The 17,550-nt window shown below is 46.2% G+C and overlaps 6 protein-coding genes across 7 annotated transcripts; 2 read left to right on the top strand and 4 right to left on the bottom strand.

Annotated features, from left to right (window-relative positions):
- Positions 1–15: 15 nt before the first annotated feature.
- On the top strand, positions 16–4,187 carry BDCG_00631 (uncharacterized protein). Its single transcript, XM_045416138.1, has 4 exons — positions 16–532; positions 600–676; positions 732–1,628; positions 1,711–4,187. Exons 1-4 carry the CDS (start codon positions 449–451, stop codon positions 1,979–1,981), a joined length of 1,329 nt encoding a protein of 442 aa, XP_045271937.1. The 5' UTR covers positions 16–448; the 3' UTR covers positions 1,982–4,187.
- On the bottom strand, positions 2,175–4,372 carry BDCG_00630 (beta-lactamase). The gene is made up of 4 exons (XM_045416137.1): positions 3,532–4,372; positions 3,281–3,417; positions 2,900–3,191; positions 2,175–2,772 (listed from the first exon to the last, which is right to left on the bottom strand). The coding sequence occupies exons 1-4, from the start codon at positions 3,923–3,925 to the stop codon at positions 2,357–2,359; spliced, it is 1,239 nt and encodes a 412-aa protein (XP_045271936.1). The 5' UTR covers positions 3,926–4,372; the 3' UTR covers positions 2,175–2,356.
- Positions 4,373–5,204: 832 nt separating this feature from the next.
- On the bottom strand, positions 5,205–6,225 carry BDCG_00629 (uncharacterized protein; the record flags this gene model as incomplete). The annotated part of the gene is made up of 2 exons (XM_045416136.1): positions 5,205–6,147; positions 6,221–6,225. 2 exons carry the CDS (start codon positions 6,223–6,225, stop codon positions 5,286–5,288), a joined length of 867 nt encoding a protein of 288 aa, XP_045271935.1. The 3' UTR covers positions 5,205–5,285.
- Positions 6,226–7,129: 904 nt separating this feature from the next.
- BDCG_00628 lies at positions 7,130–9,244 on the bottom strand. 2 transcript variants are annotated; one of them, XM_045416134.1, is made up of 3 exons: positions 9,069–9,244; positions 8,862–9,013; positions 7,130–8,806 (listed from the first exon to the last, which is right to left on the bottom strand). In XM_045416134.1, the coding sequence occupies exons 1-3, from the start codon at positions 9,130–9,132 to the stop codon at positions 7,391–7,393; spliced, it is 1,632 nt and encodes a 543-aa protein (XP_045279236.1). In that variant the 5' UTR covers positions 9,133–9,244; the 3' UTR covers positions 7,130–7,390. The 2 variants fall into 2 exon arrangements, with proteins under 2 accessions (XP_045279236.1, XP_045279237.1); XM_045416135.1 differs by having other exon boundaries at positions 7,142–8,812; positions 8,862–9,008; positions 9,069–9,239.
- Positions 9,245–10,116: 872 nt separating this feature from the next.
- Positions 10,117–12,712, bottom strand: BDCG_00627 (sterol O-acyltransferase). Its single transcript, XM_045416133.1, has 6 exons — positions 12,374–12,712; positions 11,829–12,278; positions 11,045–11,758; positions 10,717–10,972; positions 10,590–10,631; positions 10,117–10,525 (listed from the first exon to the last, which is right to left on the bottom strand). The coding sequence occupies exons 1-6, from the start codon at positions 12,508–12,510 to the stop codon at positions 10,499–10,501; spliced, it is 1,626 nt and encodes a 541-aa protein (XP_045271934.1). The 5' UTR covers positions 12,511–12,712; the 3' UTR covers positions 10,117–10,498.
- Positions 12,713–13,718: 1,006 nt separating this feature from the next.
- BDCG_00626 (AP-1 complex subunit gamma-1) lies at positions 13,719–16,581 on the top strand (the record flags this gene model as incomplete). Its single annotated transcript, XM_045416132.1, has 5 exons — positions 13,719–13,728; positions 13,793–13,916; positions 13,981–14,169; positions 14,247–16,359; positions 16,486–16,581. The coding sequence occupies 5 exons, from the start codon at positions 13,719–13,721 to the stop codon at positions 16,579–16,581; spliced, it is 2,532 nt and encodes an 843-aa protein (XP_045271933.1).
- Between the last annotated feature and the right edge of the window lie 969 nt (positions 16,582–17,550).

Here is a 17,550-nt window from a genome sequence, read left to right as displayed (position 1 = left end):
AAAGTACGATAATAATTTAAGGCCGTAGGCATACTTTATTCGCCCTTTGTTTAAGCCAGGAGCCATGATAAGAGCCAGCGTTCTCAGCAGGACAGTTTGCCGTTTGGAAAATTGTAAGTATTATCTAATTACCTCGCTTGCGCCCCCCATCTCAAATCCAACCGCCAGCTTGATCGACAAGGTGGGTTAGCGCGATAAGCGCGCTGGGTCACAAGATAAACGACCACAACCGCTTTTGATAATGACCTCTCTGCAGCAGCAGCAACAACGCAACATCCTGTCAAAATGGGTTCTTAACCACATATCTACGCATATGCTTTAACTCCACGACGGTTTTTTCTATCTCTTCTCTCAATCCAACATCTTTCAGCCGGGGCTTCGTTCGCCATCCCGACACCAACAGATCCAATACCAACCAAACCCTGGTTGCTTGGATATTACCGTCGAAATGGCTTCCAAGTCACTCATTCCGTTCCTGGTCACCATGATGTTGGTGACCGGTGTTTGTAACACGATCCTTACAAAATACCAGGTTAGTTTTTGTTTGCCTTATCCACCGCTTCGTGAGCGCTTCCGCTGACATGCTGTCATATTAACAGGACATGCAATGTGTACGCAACTGCGATTCTCCCGACCCAAAAAAGAGGGAATTGTTTGAACAGCCTGTCGTCCAAACGTATGTTTTCAGACCTCGTTTGTTTCACGTGAACGGATAATAATGACGGTGCTAGCCTCCAAATGTTTGTCGGAGAAATGGGGTGTTGGCTGGTTGTGTTGGGATGCAATCTCTGGAATCAGCATATCAGCCATCGATTCGGTGCTTCTACTGAAACATCCCTTCTTGCCGGTGGCTACGAACCAGTTGACGGTGAAGAGGATACCGAATCTGATGATGAATTGAACTCTACCTCCCCCTTAAATGGCAGCCCTCGGGCTTCCGCTACCAAGATCTCTTCTAGGGACCATGATGGCAGAATAAAACTGAAAGGTTGGAAGGTGTTCTTGCTGGCTGCACCAGCATGCTGTGATATCACGGGCACCACACTTATGAATGTCGGATTGTTATTCGTCGTTGCAAGCATATATCAGATGACCCGAGGTGCACTCGTGCTCTTTGTCGGTCTCTTCAGTGTGATTTTCCTTCGCCGGAAATTATATCTATACCAATGGCTAGCTTTGTTCGTTGTTGTCCTTGGCGTTGGACTTGTCGGGCTTGCCGGTGCCATCTTTAAGGATAAGCATCAAGCGTTGGACGGAGCGCACCAAACTATGGTTCAACTCTTTTCAAGGGCAGTAGAGGATGAGGATTTTGTTATTGACACTCCAGTAGCTGTCAAGACTGTTATTGGGGTGCTATTGATTGCGGGAGCGCAAGTTTTCACAGCCAGCCAATTCGTTTTGGAAGAGTGGATTCTTGAGAATTATGCCATGGACCCTATAAAGGTTGTTGGTTGGGAAGGAATCTTTGGATTCCTAGTCACACTAGTCGGGATGATAATCCTCCATCTCGCTATCGGCAGTACCGAAAGTGGGAAGGGCGGATATTTTGATGTCAGAGAAGGGTGGCACAACATGACTACCAACAGGGCTATTGCGGTATCGAGTTTACTAATCATGATCAGTATCGGGTATGTAAACCCTGTCATATACTTTTGCTCCTGCCTTTGACTTCCCCTATCATTCTGGAGACCATAACTAACATTCGCTCAGCGGCTTCAACTTTTTCGGCCTCAGCGTCACACGATCAGTGTCTGCCACGTCTCGCAGCACCATCGACACATGCCGCACCCTCTTCATCTGGATCATATCTCTTGGCCTTGGCTGGGAGTCATTCAAATGGCTCCAGGTAGTTGGCTTCGCTATGCTTGTTTACGGCACTTTCCTTTTCAATGATATCGTAAACCCTCCTCTAAGAGCATGCCTACCAACGGACCGACGAAGGGAAGAGCTATTTCCTGAAGAGCCAATCGAACATATGTAGATGGGTATAGTTTTCACACGAGCAATGTCATTGAGACTTTTCTTGCGGTAATAGTTAACGGGTATAGACGATTTTGAATATTCGTGTTGTTTGTCTTGAATCTTATTTCGCTTGCGGTTCAAATTTGGGTTCTCAGCTGACGTTCTTGAGGTCGACTTTCGTTGAATATGAGCATTATTTCTGTTGTTACGTTGACGGCGTAGAAGCATGTTATATCGGGTCTTTCCAACCCATGCGCAGGCGTTTCTCCATATGTTATCACAATTTACCATTCTTTCATTCACCACAGCTATATACTCCATATCTACAACAATTCAACATTTCCACATGGTTCGATCTACACGTCTTCAATCTGACATCATATTGCCCCCTTGTTTACTTCAGCCCATCATAAACTTTCTTCTCAACATCAAACCATAACGGAACTAACTTGGCATCCGCAAATGGCAAAATCTGCGTACAAATCACACCAGCAATACCATGCTCCCGATCACACCACCAGAACAAGTTCGCAATACCCGCCCACATTGCGCTCTTCACGCTCCTACCGGTCAAACTGCTCGTGATCATGAACGACAAGCCCCAGCCCTGCGGTTCATTGTTGTTCAGGGGGTAGATGTCCGGCACATTGTTGACGAGGTCGGGTTTCTTGTTCAGCAGGTTACCTTGCCTGCCAAAGTTGGGCATGTGGGGGATATGGTTTTGGAACATAAGGTCGACGGTGGACTTGGTGAGGATTTGTTTGCCCGTTTTGGGCGATGTGCCGTCGTTTAGCAAGGTGGTGAGGATGTCTGGATCAGGGTGGTAGGTGCGGGAGGCATTAGCTTCACGCGCTGGGTGTTTGCGTATGCATACAAATTCACACCTCGGCAAGGCAACACAAGAACCAGTGACAAAGAAACTTATCAATTAACTCACCCAAATAATCTTGCGAGGTGGAGAAACAACCCGCTCCGCCGGAATTCAGCATGCCTTTGGTCTCCTCCTTGTTCTTGGCCAGTAGGGGCCACCTTAACAAATGATCCCTCTGTGATAAGGTGCCATCTGGGTTCCGGGAATGCATATATGCCAGCCTCGCCTTCATCTCAGCTGAAGGGAGCATGCTGATATTCTTTAGCCCGAGAGGCTCGAAAATATACTTATGGAAGTAGTCATTGAGCAAGAGGCCGGTAACCCGCTCGACAGCGATTCCTGCCCAGTCAATGCCAACCTATGAGTTGGGCTAATGTGTCAGCTTATGGAGATATTCTACTAATTTCTTTGTTTCGGCGCTTCTCGATAATTAGGTAAAGTACGTACACCATACTCAAACCCCTCGCCAGGTTGGAAGATCAACGGCTGCGTAACATCGTATACGTGACCTGAGAATTCATCGAAGCCAATAGGCCGGTTGTAGTCTCGAACCTGTTCATTGAAAAAGGAATATCCAAATCCCGCTATAGTTGTTTACCCAAATCAGCCCCATCATCTTACACATCTTCTGGAAATGCAAAACACTCTAGAACCGGGATGAGGTGAAATAAGCTTGGGCGGGGGGGAAAGAAAAATACCAGTGTGCGTCAACAACATCCTCAACGAAATCCCTCTCTTCTTCTCCACCACCGTCCCATCCTTCTGCAAGACTTTCAACTCCTTCAATTCCGGGCACAGGCTTTCAATCTGCCCAGCATCATAGAGAGAAAGTTTCCCCTGCTCAACCAGCTGCATGCAAGCAATTCCAGTAAGCATCTTCGTGAACGAAGCGATCCAATAGACAGAGTCCAGGGTCATGGGCTCGTCGACTCCCTTGCCGCGTTTGCCTGCGGCATGGGCAAAGAGCTGCTTGCCTTCTCTGTCGGCCACGACGAAGGTCACCCCCGGGATTCCGCGCTCTTGATCCGCACAGGCATTTTCAAGTGTCTGGCGGATGGAGGTGACACTCTCGGGTGTGAGATCTTTGCCCATTGTCAGGTTGGGATTGATGGCTCTTTAGGGGCTCTTTAGGGGCTGTTAATTCAAAGGTTTGAAGAGAAATATCCTGTTCTTCCCCTGTTCTTTCTCTGTATATAGAAATAAATATAAAGATATTTTCATCTCAATACCAAGAACTTAGCAACTAAGTACGGCGTCAAATGGGCATTTTATACTAGTGTTACAATGAGCACACATTAATGCTAATACAATCAAGATCTCCTCATTGGAGGTTGTATGAAAGAATGACCCACATCAGTGGAGGGCTCTCAACCTGGGATCTCTATTCTTAGGCTAGTCTTCACGGGGATCTATATCCAGGGGTCTGTATGTGCCCAGGAGTCTCTATACCCGGCGCCGCTCTATACCCGGGGACTCTATAGGGGCCTCTTTAGCGTATACCCAGGGCGGGAGGGGCTTCTGTAGTTACTGTGTATGTTGATCTGTGGGGGTTGAAACTCATAGTCCGAAAGCCAAGACTAACTAAATCAATGTAGTAATATACTAACTACATTAAAACTAGTGTAATTGATGCATGTCTATAAAATCAGTATTATGTGGAACACTGAACACATTAAAAAGCCGAGGGATCCGGAAAGACAAGGGACCAACAGTTGAGCTCAAATTTATACCTGATGCCCTGTCCTTCCCCTCATCTGGCGCAGGATTGCTGTTGGGCCGCACGCCAACGCTCGTCGTCTCTCCATCCTAGTTCTGGGTCAGCTTCCTTTGCCGGCAACTAATTAGATAGTTATAGTTAGTAACTAGTTAATAGAAATCAAGAGCTCAAATGGCAACCTAAGCTTTAGCCACTAAGAAGCAGTGCCAGTCGGTTCACTATGAAAGACCTGCTGAGAATAATGCCAGCGCGATTCTGTTTATTCTCACAAATCTTAAAGCATGTAAGAACTCAGCACATATCATTCTAGGTCTGTAAATTTAGAAAAATTCTCAGGACAAACAACTTCTGGGCTAGGACTACTTCTGTGCTGGGACCACTTTACTTCTGTGCTCGGACTACTTCTGTGGTAGGACTACACTTTCCAACGTATGCCGGCTGTTACGTTGATTGATTGATTGATTGATTGGTTGATTGATTGATTGATTGATTGATTGATTGATTGGTTTAGTCACAGACTGTCCCAGCCGCCCTTGGAGTTGAAACCTCAAACTGGCATACAAGTGTATATATTAATATATCTGTCTATGAGGATAGCTCTCTCGATGGCTCTAGCCCTGTCGGAGTCGAGGTAGATGCCTTTGAGTACTGGCTTCTGCCATGGTTCCGGGGGGCATGCGTCGATTGTCTCTATTGGTTCCAGCTCCTCTCTGTGGAACATTCTCATCGTGTCCTCTAGTGGGTAGTAACGTCTGTTTCCATTGCAGGTTGCACCTGCCATGGCCCTCCTGAGGGGCCCATATATCGGGTGAGAGGGGGGTTCTTGTACGAGTAGCACCTCCAAATCTCCAATTTTGCGGTCATTGAGGAGTGTTGTCCGGAGGAGTACGCCTTCAGCTCCTCGCGGTGGACGCTCTCGATATGGTTCCAGAACTTGTTCGTGCGCTCCCGGACATTCATCCGGTACCCCCAAGGCAACGAGGTATCAGCGACACAGAATGGGCACTGCTTTTCATCCGGAATGGATTCCTTCGCCCGCATGGTGTCCGGGGGTGGGTGCTGTTTCTTGTGACAACCCCGACGCTGAACCTCCTTCCGACGCTGCAGCTTGAACCAGGCGATGATGCACGCACACCGGCGCGCGAACTGCTCATGCTCTGTCAGTTGCTGAGTGCCAGTGCATGTCAGTTTGATGATCTGTCTCTGTTCCGGGATCTGAAGGGGTGGCGGGGCTGGACACTCATTCAGAGACTCGCCGGCCGTGCCGTTGCGGAGTCGGTGGTTAAATCGCTCCGTATCAGCATGCCGGAAGTGCCACCTCCTCTGCCAGTTTTTAAGCTTGGAGTGAAGGTGAACTTTGCCGCGGTTCAACCGGGAAACTGTCTTCATCTTCTCCTTGTAAAGCGGAGTTTTGCCCCGCGCTGCTGGCACAGAACAGAATCCCATTGCCCTGAGCCTCTGAGTCAGCTCTTTACTTTGCTCAGTTAGTTCTTTGATCTTTGAGTTATCAGTGATCTTTCTTTTCAGCTCATTGGTAAGTTCCGTGGGGGCGGTCGCGTCAGTGTTCAAGAACAACCCATGGGCTGCTTCTGAACCACTTCATTGGATGGGAGCTCCATGGCCGCGGCTTCCAGATCGAACTAGATGACCGTGTCTAGATAGTACCGTACCACATTGGATTCGTGGTCAGTGACTTGATTCTGAACAGAGGACGGAGCTTTGTCTGCAGATCTGGTAGGTCAGCAAAAAATTCTTGTTGGTATGATGATCAGAGAGAAAGGAAAGAAAGAGAGGATGAAAGTGTGAAGAAACAAAATGACTTGCTGAAGCCTGAGTTACATTTGAGTTTCTCAGATGTTTTATTGAGGCATGCTCTTGAATTAGTTTAGAAATGCCATTCCTTAGTGAATCTGCTCAAGATGACTGATTCTGTACCAGCATCTTTCTATCTCACTGATAGGCAGTGGGTCCTGCCCAATTTAATGATTCATCAGTTTGTCACTGTGGTAGTCATCACACTGAAGCTGGAATATATTCGAGGTCCATTCATTGATGTATTGAGATTTGGTGGGGTGATCATTGCTCAGACTTTCTACACAACTCTATGATGTCCACTGCCCAGGATACTGCTTTGACCTTCAAGAGGGAACTTGTTGCAAAGGTGTTTGGGCAGGACACATGCTGGATATCATACCATTGGATTCTGTTCACATTGATGGCCTCTGAAAGGATGTAAGTGATAAAGTGATGAGACAGATTGCAAGGATATGCAAGACTAAATTTGGAGAAGAGTGGCATGAGAAGTTGATTTCATGAAAGTGCTGAGTGAGTCTGATGAAGGGCACTTAGACAAATTACCATGCTTCACTATAGGCTGAACTAGGAACTAAGATGCCTTGGCTCTTATCCAGATTCCTATCCACATTGTGCTTATAAAACTTCACAAGTATCTTACAGGGCCAAAGCAGTTTTGCCGGCCCTAGAGAAATACATAAAGAAGAAATCAAGATGACTCAACTCACTAATATTCTAATATATTTTGTATAAATACACTAGATATAATTACTCTCAAGATTCAATTGCAACATCTGTAGAAGTGCTCATTCTATTGAATACCAACTATGAAACTACACTAAGCTGGGGAAAGAAAGGAATCATTTATAGATATTTAGTTTCACTAGTGTACACACTGGATATCAGCGAGGGTCTTACATTCCTACCTCCTAATGCTCCTTGGAGGGCTTCCTTTGACACGGGTGTTCTCTTTGAGCAGTGATCCCCAACCGAAGTGTGCGGATGCATATATCTAGTCCCGCTAGCATACCAGGGGCTTACAAAATCTACTTCCTTGGCTTTTTGAATACTTGAGTTTGTTCAGTGAAAGAAGTGGTTGGTGTAACATCTGTGGAGTCAATATAGCCCAGCTGACTTGGTTGGCTGTCATCATCATTGATTGTGAGCACTGACTCGGCGTTGGATTGTTCGGAGTATTGAAGTTCTGACTGTGAGATCTCAAAATCCAAATCAGAGGGGATATGGTCAATCGCTGAGCATATTCTTTTAAAATGAGTTGGCATCCATATATCATAAACATTCCTTGTGAACTTGTATGCTGTCCATTTCTCTTTGCCATCCAGAGCAGTGAAATCGAACTTGTGAATCGGGTGGCGGTAAAAATTCGTCTTCTCTCCTTCAAGAACAGCATAGTGACCATAGATCCTCACCGCTGTGTGGTCATGCGAGATTGAGAAGGCGAGTATCTCCCGGTCAACCTCCTTTTCACGCTTCACGAGCTTGAATAACTCAACAGTAGCTCTCACTGCAATAGTGGCGCTGTGGGCATTCTGTCGATCTGCGATGTCAAGTGACGCTGCACCACACTTAACTTCACATGTTAAGAATGGGAAGTATAGGTAGTATGTCGCCATAAAGTATGATGTGTCAGTCAGCTCACCAACAAAATCCCGAAGCCTCCGCAGCTGGCCATCTGTGAAAGCATCTCGTTTAAATCCCACGGAATAATCAGGCTGCGGTCGAGTTTTTGTAACAGGGATTGAATTATCCCAGCCTTCATTGACGCTTTCGACCAGATGATCGAGATGTGTTGCACCATATATAGCTAGATTTTCCGCGGAGGGGACAATCAATCGAGTGATATCTTGGATAATGATGGCCTCATTTCGGCGTCGCACCTTCTCACAGGTTGCTTTGAACAGATCATCACGGAACAATGAGTTTTCAGGAATCTTTTGTGCAGCATTGAGCAAAGTTTGGTAACAACTTTTGCTGACTTCTGTGATACCCTGCTTTGATTCACTCATATAGCTGCCTTTAATTTCTAGCAGGACTTCATAGCGTGGGTTCTTGTATTGAGAGCTTTTTTCCTCCCTTGGCTTCTGATTGCTAGGGGTAGTAGAGCTGGTGAGAGTAGATTCCAATTGTTTGTGATGAAGTGAAGATGTCGATTTCTTTCTCGCAAGTAGTTGACTCATGTCATGCCCCTGTTCAAAGTATTCTCTCGGCCAGGCACCTTCCTTCCTCCAGCAGTTGATTAAGTTAATCTTATCTTTGTATTCTGTAGCCTCCTGAGCGGGAGTATCCTCAACGGGCAACCTCGCATCAGCGGGGCATGAAAGAGATGTTCGCGGCCGCTTTTGGAAAGATTCGGCTGGAAGGCAGGGTGAGTCCTCAGCTTCTTGTGGTCGCTTCCGTTTTCGAGAGTCAGGTTGAAGAGGGTCGGGCGGCTTTTGTAGAAACTTGGCCTTTGAAGTTAGTTTTGTAAGTGGAGCAGGACAAATAAATAGAACATACCTGTTTCTTGGAATTTGTGCAAAGGGGGCCCTGGACAGCGGTTCTGCTGTCCGATACAGCTTTCCCCCGATGATGATATATCTCTTTTAGGCGTGCACTCCGGCGGGGAACTCCTCGTGGTCGTGCCTTTCGCACACCTTGAGGCCGCTTTCCTATCAACAAATGGTTAGTCAAAGGGGGGCTGGTCACGAAAGGAGAATGGCTTACGGCCTTGAAGTCTTAGCACTGCAGACCCCTGTGATTGCTGTTGTATAGTCGAAGGAGTCGTCATCTCGACTGCAAAAAGAGGGGTTGAGAGCGGTTTATGTTATTGTCAAGAGGAGGTGCGGTGCTGGTTAAACGGGGGCAACAGCGACGGGGGCTAGAAATACTGAAGTGCTCCACGCTACCTCCAATCCGGCCCAAATAGCCCCGTTCGTTGGGTGGTGAGTCACGTTACCTAGGTAGTAGTGGCGGGCACAAGAGCAACCCCGCCATGCGGCCCGTGCTTGGCAGGTGTTCGGCCCGCGGTAGTTGACTTGCTAACTTACTAATTAGCAGACCCTGGAGAAAGAAGGGCGGGCAGCCAGTGCTTCTGTCCGGCGTACGTAGCTCCCTCCAGAAATGGTAGCTTTTACTGAACTTACTATGTATGTAGATCGCCAGCACACATTGACACAACGTGATGTTTGATCCATGCATTTATTTTATTGGGCAGGAGAAAAAATTCTAGCGTATTACTAATAATAATACAAACGAGTGAGGTACGTACATGTATGTTGCAATAATAATCAATGTATGTATATGTGATGCGTTATTACTTTTCTTTACATCCGAAGCCACATTGTTTAGAAAAGAAAAAAAGAGAACCTTACAACTGGTCAATTGCTGCTCTAATCTTCTCGTAGAAGAACCCTGTTTCGAATCATCATACGCTCCTAGTTGCTTAAAGTGAGGGGTTAAATATGTTTCGGGCTTCGACTGCTTTCGGGCTCAGTCTCGACCAAGTGGGGGCAGTTTATCAGCGCTACCCTCGGGTAATTAGAGATTCTCAGACTCATGATTAGACCTGAGCGGAAAACCCGTCATCCGGTACAAGGATACGATTCGAGAGATCGTGAGTGGAAAACGGTATATACGGAGTAAAATGTAAGAATAAGAGAATATTTACAGTACTTGACAGGTTGGTATAGGAGTGGATTTGGGAGGAAGAAGAGCGTAGGATATAACCTTTTTTTCCTTTCTCTTTTTTACCCCTTTCTAAAATAAAAATAAAAATAAAAATTCCAATTTGCTTTTCAGGCTTGGCTATACATGTACAGTGCTTGCAAGCTGGCATCTATGGTGACTTCCAGCAGAATAATACAATCATATCACAGAATGGGGCCTGCAAAATCACACCTTCTATTCTAATCAGGTTTTGAAAGCACCTAACATATTGCTTCGCTTCGCTCTGCAAATAACCTTTTTTCCTTTCTCTTTTTTGCCCCCTTTCTAAAATAAAAATAAAAATAAAAATTCCAATTTGCTTTTCGGGCTTGGCTATACATGTACAGTGCTTGTGAGCTGGCATCTATGGTGACTTCCAGCGGAATAATACAATCATGGCGGTTTCCTAGGTCGTTAGGCGTAAAATAAGATGGTACTTTGGAGGGTATCTAGACGAGGACGTAAAGTGCGCACATCTAATATAGCTGTCAGCACATCCATCCATCCAACTATACAAGTTCGATCTGGGAGCCAACGTACAAGGGAGAGCCCGATAATCATGGAAACCCAAAAACAAACGTTCTAAATGGTGTTTGAACAGTTAGCAGCTAGACTGTATAGCGATTCCCTTTTATTTATTACGGAAATGGTGGAATAAATCACTAACATTAAGAACTTTTCGTCCCCTAACAAACTTCGAACGCTGCACGGCAACGATGGGCAGCTGCATCATCATGGCAAGGAAGCCATACCCCCTGATTTTCTTGGTGATACACGCCATTACCAATTCATGTCCAATGGAGCTCACCAAGAATGTGATGAACATGGCCTTGGAGTTGGAAAAGTGAGTTAAAGATGAGAAATAAACGTGGCGCCGAAGGAAATGGTGGACCGGGATATTCCACTCCCTAGAGAACTCCAGCCTGTCGAACAGAGCAGGTTAGCATATTAGAAACCACGATGGTCCGCAATAGATGAATAGGATACGTTCATACCAATCGCAAGAGTTCCACCAGTCAGCGTAAAATTCGCGGTCCGCAAAACGTGTAATTTCCGCAAAGGCATTGAGGGTATATTCGAAAATGACAAGAAACACCAACAAAAACGTTATCATGAAAGGCAGTAGCAGGAAGCTAATAGCTTCTGCAAGGACCAGAGCCTTCTCAGATTTGCTGCTCAGGCCTTGCATTCTTTCCGCAGATTCGTCTAGAACTGGAACGATGAACTCTTCGCTAACATGGGTAAGTAAGAATATACAGCCAAAAACAGCCAATGTTTTAAAGAAAACCTCCATCCATCGTATTTCTTTCGTACGTGGATATTCTAGTTCGTAGCACAGCGTTGGACAGAGAAGATAATCCACATAATTGTACACGGTCAGGTTCTGGGGGTATGAGACTTGACCGAGAGGAGAAGTTAATTCCATTGCAAGATCTGAGCGGAGTTTAGAAAGCGATTGCTGGGATTCATCCTCCTTTGCGTTATCTGATTCCGTACTCTCTTCCATTGTTTGACTCTCGGACCGTGGATAACGAACAGCTGCAGAGAGTGAACTGGCCTCCGGCTTATCCAAACCGTTTAAGCGATGTTCTGTCTCGCTCAAATGTCCGTTGTAGAAGGCGTAGGAATGCATTTTCATCAAAAGAGTTAATGTGTGTAGGATAAAGAACACCTGAGCAGTCCAAGCCCATTTAAGCTGGAATGGCAAGCTGGGAGAAAAAAATATGTTAGCAAATATTCTCGCTGCAACATTATGCAAGAAGCTTAGAAGATACGTACGCCACCCATAAAGTGAGCCATGCGATCTGAAAGCAACTTTGCAATATCATTCCTCCGTTTAGCCATCTTAGCCAACCTTGACTTTGCCTGATTACTAAATGGAGCGGAAGAGATAGTGCGGTACTCGAAACCATAACAATATCACACAGGGCCAGTTGCCAAACGTTCGCTGACAGCAGTGACCACACTTGTACCCGTAATGGGTAGCCAGTGTCTTTTATATTTCGCACAACCGTGGTCATGACCATGATAAACAAGCTAACCCAAAAAAGGGAGAAGAAGCCGTGGAAATCTCGATAATCGCTATCAGGGTCGAAATGAGATACCCTAGGTTTGTAATCGATTGAGTAGAACAACCTTTGACTTGCCTGGGCTCGTATCTGCTTCCTTGCGCATGATATTGATTGTACGGATGGGGGAGCATCTTCCGGAATAGGGGTGGACCGGCCACTTTCAGGAGGGGTTAGCTTTTGTTCAAACGACAAGAAATACAAAATACCGGGGAGGATTATTCAGAAGGGCAAAGCTTTTATTCTTATTTGTACCTTGATATATCGAAGGATAATCTATCTACGCTCGCAGAGGGGGTAAGATGATGGTCTTCGCTCTGATGTTTTGGCCGCACTGCGCGTGGTCGTAGGATGCCGGTTCCGGTACTCCCATTTACATGCACAGAGGACATGGTGAGAATGGTCTATCGGGGACAATGACCTAAGTCTCAATTAAAGATAATAATGGTGGACACAGTAGGATAATCATAGTAGGATAAAGATAATATATATACAGCGATGGCGAAGGAAAACGCCAGCTCAATGCTGGTGATGAAGAAAAGAAAAACATGTCCGCTCTCGGCGCTCGAGGCGAACCTTCCCGGTGATGTCAGCGCGCTTGCATGCTGCTTTAGTGCCAGGGTTTTGACCCAACGGCGTGAGGCTGGGCATTAACTTGCCTGCACAAGTTAAAACAGCGACGAGGAGAGCTCGGAAAGCTCAATAATACGGAGTAGAATTACTATACTTTATTAATGTCAGCCACCCCGGATCTAGGTTCGGATCCCTTGGAAGAAGCTCTCCTCGATGAAAAAAAGCTCTTTCATGCGGAGGATGACGGATTTACGTTATGTGAAATGATTGAACTCCCCCCAGGTATTCAAATGGTTGCGTCTCTATCTGTCAGATTTTAACTGGTATTGACCAATTTTAACTCCGCTCGACCTTACAGAACAATTTCAACATTAAATATAACTGTCACCACATGCATAATTCCCGCGGACCAAGGACCGCCATCTATAAATAGACTTCTGACGCTGAAGGTCTAACCATTGGAGACCATCGACGCAGAGCTTAAATATCTCCGTAGCAGTGCAAGCATTCTGCACGGCCATAAGGATGAATGGGCAATAATATATCGAGGAAGTTGTCAAAGGCGCTAAATAAAATATATGGTGACTACCGAAGTACCTACCCCGAGTGGGAGGGGCATACTATTGGTTATTCATCCGGAGAAAAGAACTCCTATGGTCTCGAGGCTTTTGAAAGTGTACTAGTAATGAAGAAACGAAGCCCAAGATACGATCCATTATTCTGAAGTCTCAATGCCAAGCTCTGATATTGGAGGTTCAAACAAAGCAGTACGCTAGACCGTATACAGTTAGCGTCCCTTGTTCACCCACTTGGCCAGATATGTAAGCCGCGCTGACCAGACAGCTCATGGTGCCAGAAATGAAGGTTGATATGGGAAGACACAAAAAATAACGATCCATATAAGCCAACAAACGGTCTTTCGAAGTCAGGGAACGGCATCACAAGTTACTTCCGCCGTTAAAGCCCTGGTACTCCTGGCGACCAGTTACATTTCGACGTTCCCCTTTTTGGGGTCCTTGCGACCACCATGAGTTCCCGTATGTCCAAGCCCCTCATCTCCATCTCCACTATGTCGGGACCACTTACTCATATCGATCATAGTCAAGCAATTCATTCGGAATGTGCGAGCGTCCAAAACCATTGCGGATGAGCGATCAGTGATCCAAAAGGAGAGTGCGGCGATTCGAGCCAGCTTCAGGGAAGAAAGTGCGGATTCAAATATAAGGTGTGTGGGGTGGAAATTCAAGACAGATCTCGGAAGATGACATTCTCACATGGTAGATTTGCAGGAGAAATAATGTGGCTAAGCTACTCTATCTTTTCACGTTGGGTGAACGAACGCACTTCGGTCAGATAGAATGCCTCAAGCTGCTGGCATCGCCCCGTTTCGCAGACAAACGGTTGGGGTATCTGGGAACTATGCTACTCCTCGATGAGAACCAGGAGGTGCTGACATTGGTGACTAATTCCCTAAAAAAGTCGGTCTCGTGCTATCAAGTTCCCCCCCTTCCCCCCGTTAGGAAGAAAAATAATATTTGCTTATTATGATGTATAGTGATTTGAACAACTCGAACCAATATGTTGTGGGCCTGGCCCTCTGCACCCTGGGAAATATCGCCTCTGTCGAAATGTCGAGGGACTTGTTTCCCGAAGTAGAGTCTCTCATATCCACAGCAAACCCCTATATCCGCAGAAAAGCCGCCCTTTGTGCTATGCGTATATGTCGGAAAGTCCCCGATCTCCAGGAACATTTTATAGATAAATCCAAGGCGCTTCTGTCGGATCGAAACCATGGAGTCTTACTTTGTGGCCTCACCCTCGCAACCGAGTTCTGTGAAGAGGACGATGCAGAAGGTGGGCATGAAGTTATTGAAAAATATCGCCCTCTGGTACCTGCGCTCGTTAGAGTTTTGAAAGGCCTTACGACCTCTGGGTATGCACCGGAGCATGACGTCTCAGGAATTACCGACCCATTCCTGCAGGTAAAGATACTTCGGTTCCTGAGAGTCCTCGGCAGGGGTGATGCGGCCACAAGCGAATTAATCAACGACATCCTTGCCCAAGTCGCTACCAACACCGAGTCGTCCAAAAATGTGGGAAATTCCATACTCTATGAGGCTGTCCTGACTATTCTGGATATCGAAGCAGACTCCGGTCTTCGGGTGCTAGGTGTCAACATTCTTGGCAAATTTTTAGCTAACAAAGACAACAACATTCGATATGTGGCACTCAACACTCTCATTAAGGTGGTGGCTGTTGAGCCAAATGCCGTCCAAAGACACCGGAACACCATTCTAGAATGCTTGCGGGATGCCGATATTAGTATACGCAGACGTGCTCTAGATCTTAGCTTTACGCTAATCAACGAAGGCAATGTCAGAGTTCTTGTCAGAGAGCTCCTGGCTTTCCTTGAGGTTGCTGATAACGAGTTCAAGCCCGTCATGACAACTCAGATAGGAATAGCTGCGGATCGATTTTCCCCCAATAAAAGATGGCATGTTGACACTATGCTTCGTGTCCTGAAACTTGCGGGTAATTATGTCAAGGAGCAGATTTTGTCCTCGTTCGTCCGCCTGATTGCCACAACCCCCGAACTCCAAACCTATTCCGTTCAAAAGCTTTATGCTAGTTTAAAGGAAGATATCTCGCAAGAAGCCTTAACTCTAGCTGCTTCATGGGTCATAGGCGAGTATGGTGATGCTCTTCTCCGTGGCGGCCAGTACGAGGAGGAAGAGCTAGTCAAGGAAGTCAAGGAAAGCGACATAGTGGACCTTTTTACCAATATACTTAATAGCACCTATGCTACCCAAACCGTGACCGAATATATTATAACATCTGCAATGAAGTTGTCCACAAGGCTCACCGAACCTGCGCAGATCGAGCGTATTCGACGTCTCCTCAGCAGCAGATCTGCAGATTTGAGCGTTGAAATCCAGCAACGGGCTGTGGAATACACCAACTTGTTTGGGTACGATCAAATAAGGCGTGGCGTGTTAGAGAAGATGCCCCCACCTGAAATCCGCGAAGAGCAGAGGGTCTTAGGAGAAGCAACTAGCAAACGACAAAGTAGACTGCTTAGAGACAAGTCTAAAAAGCCTGCCAAACCATCAGAACAGGATTTGCTGCTCGACCTTATGGGTGGCGACGATACATCTGCCAATATCACTGCCAATACCAATGGGTCGCAGAACACAGCTGACCTGTTGGCCGATATCTTGGGCGGCGAATCTATTCCCGCTGCCTCATCGAGTCCATTCCAACCTACGCCCACTAGGTCATCTGATATACACAGCATCATGGATCTTTTTGGTTCGAACGGCACATCCCCGGCACCTCAAGCACCACAACCTTCCACATCGCCGATGGGACTTCTCGGAGAGCTCCATTCTCCTCCTGTCCAGACACCTTCTCCAAGCTCCGCTTCCCCCGCCCTAACCGTATTTGAGAAGAATGATCTTCTGTTGACTCTGCAAATTCAGCGGAGTAATGCTGGTGCCCAGATATTGGCTCGATTCCGTAATACGTCTACTTTCGATCGCTTTTCCGGGGTTGGATTGCAAGTGGCTGTACCCAAATCTCAAAAACTTCAACTTAATGCCATCAACAAGGCTGACCTGGAAGGAGGGCAGGAGGGGACTCAAGGAATGAGAGTCTCTGCTATTAATGGGGTATGCTTTCCCTTCTTTTTTTTCCTCTCTCTCTTTCCTGTAACCACTGTTTCTTTCATACGCTTTGTTTCTCTAATTTCTAATTGATGGCTAACCAAAAAATATCGTTTTCCGAAATAACTGTAGCCTCTACAAGGGAAACTTCGACTCCGCCTCAGGGTTACTTACTCCAAGAACGGGGCGCCTGCAGTCACCGAACAGTTGGCTTGGTCAGAACCTTGAGAAGGCGTAGCCAGGCAGGCGATGTTGTGTGGGCCTTCCAAGGTTACCTTGAGCATTCCCATGTCGCGACAGCCTACACATATATTTTCTAGTAGGCTATAATCTCAAGCTCACGGGCATAAATGATAGCACATTCAAGACCCTCAATTAAATCAAAGAACACTATTTACTTTCATGTCTCGCGTTACTTTCTATCCTCTTTTGTTGACTTTTATAGTTCTCTCTTCAACACCCAGCTAGCAACTCCCAAGGCATTTCTTAATTACAAATGTATACCCTCTATGTCCATATGAATGATATCTTGATTTTACTTCGTCGTCCAGATATGGTAAGATTTTCGCCATTCCTTTTGCGCTATCATACAGAAGGTAAAATCATGTGCCGGACAACCCTTCACCAAAATAACGCCAAAATTAACGTCGACGCCACTCAACAACACGTTCTAAGTTTACAACTCCAACTCTGCGCGCCGATTTACCTTTCTCTCTACATCAAGCTGGCCAATCACAGCTGCCCTGCAATGCTGCTCTATATGCCAGAAGGGCTGCGCTTTCCTCTCCTGTCCTTACTCTCCCTTTATGAATATGTTTTTTAAACTATGTTCACTATTGGATGTTGATGAACTCAAGGACTGTAAGAGACTGAACGGGCAAAGCGTTCTTGTAGCGTTCGAGCTGTTATTCCGCACCGTTCTGCTTCCAAACTCTATTTCAGGGGAAGTTCTACAACGGCTCAAATGCAACGGCTCAGGCTTATTAGAAGGAATTTTTTAAAATTTGCGTCATTTCGACTTGTACATGCTTTCTAGCATGCTGAGTTACCACTGAAAGGGCAAAAGGGTTGGATACTGGTGGCACATCTTTCGCCCGTATAACAGCTCCTTCCCTTCTTTTCTCTTTCTCATCACGACTTGTCCTGCCTCGATACATTCAGAAGATACCCTTCCCTATTTCCAACAAGTATATTATT

This window comes from Blastomyces dermatitidis (assembly GCF_000003525.1).
Source record: "Blastomyces dermatitidis ER-3 genomic scaffold supercont1.1, whole genome shotgun sequence".
Classification (NCBI taxonomy): domain Eukaryota; kingdom Fungi; phylum Ascomycota; class Eurotiomycetes; order Onygenales; family Ajellomycetaceae; genus Blastomyces; species Blastomyces dermatitidis.
The sequence above is the reverse complement of the archived record's forward strand: the minus strand, read 5'-3'. Positions and strand labels throughout refer to the sequence as shown.

Bases quoted from the DNA above. Each gene is read 5' to 3' on its own strand.
- BDCG_00627 (XM_045416133.1), bottom strand. From the start codon at position 12,510: ATGTCCTCTGTGCATGTAAATGGGAGTACCGGAACCGGCATCCTACGA. The intron at 12,279-12,373 runs GTACAAATAAGA...CCCTCCTGAAAG, and splicing joins TTATCCTTCGATATATCAAG to TGGCCGGTCCACCCCTATTC. The intron at 10,973-11,044 runs GTATGAACGTAT...TCTGTTCGACAG, and splicing joins TGGTGGAACTCTTGCGATTG to GCTGGAGTTCTCTAGGGAGT.
- BDCG_00628 (XM_045416134.1), bottom strand. From the start codon at position 9,132: ATGACGACTCCTTCGACTATACAACAGCAATCACAGGGGTCTGCAGTG. The intron at 9,014-9,068 runs GTAAGCCATTCT...ATTTGTTGATAG, and splicing joins AGTGCTAAGACTTCAAGGCC to GAAAGCGGCCTCAAGGTGTG. The intron at 8,807-8,861 runs GTATGTTCTATT...TCAAAGGCCAAG, and splicing joins GCACAAATTCCAAGAAACAG to TTTCTACAAAAGCCGCCCGA.
- BDCG_00631 (XM_045416138.1), top strand. From the start codon at position 449: ATGGCTTCCAAGTCACTCATTCCGTTCCTGGTCACCATGATGTTGGTG. The intron at 533-599 runs GTTAGTTTTTGT...TCATATTAACAG, and splicing joins CGATCCTTACAAAATACCAG to GACATGCAATGTGTACGCAA. The intron at 677-731 runs GTATGTTTTCAG...TGACGGTGCTAG, and splicing joins GAACAGCCTGTCGTCCAAAC to CCTCCAAATGTTTGTCGGAG.
- BDCG_00630 (XM_045416137.1), bottom strand. From the start codon at position 3,925: ATGGGCAAAGATCTCACACCCGAGAGTGTCACCTCCATCCGCCAGACA. The intron at 3,192-3,280 runs GTACGTACTTTA...CCCAACTCATAG, and splicing joins GCGAGGGGTTTGAGTATGGT to GTTGGCATTGACTGGGCAGG. The intron at 2,773-2,899 runs GTGAGTTAATTG...ACCCTGATCCAG, and splicing joins CACCTCGCAAGATTATTTGG to ACATCCTCACCACCTTGCTA.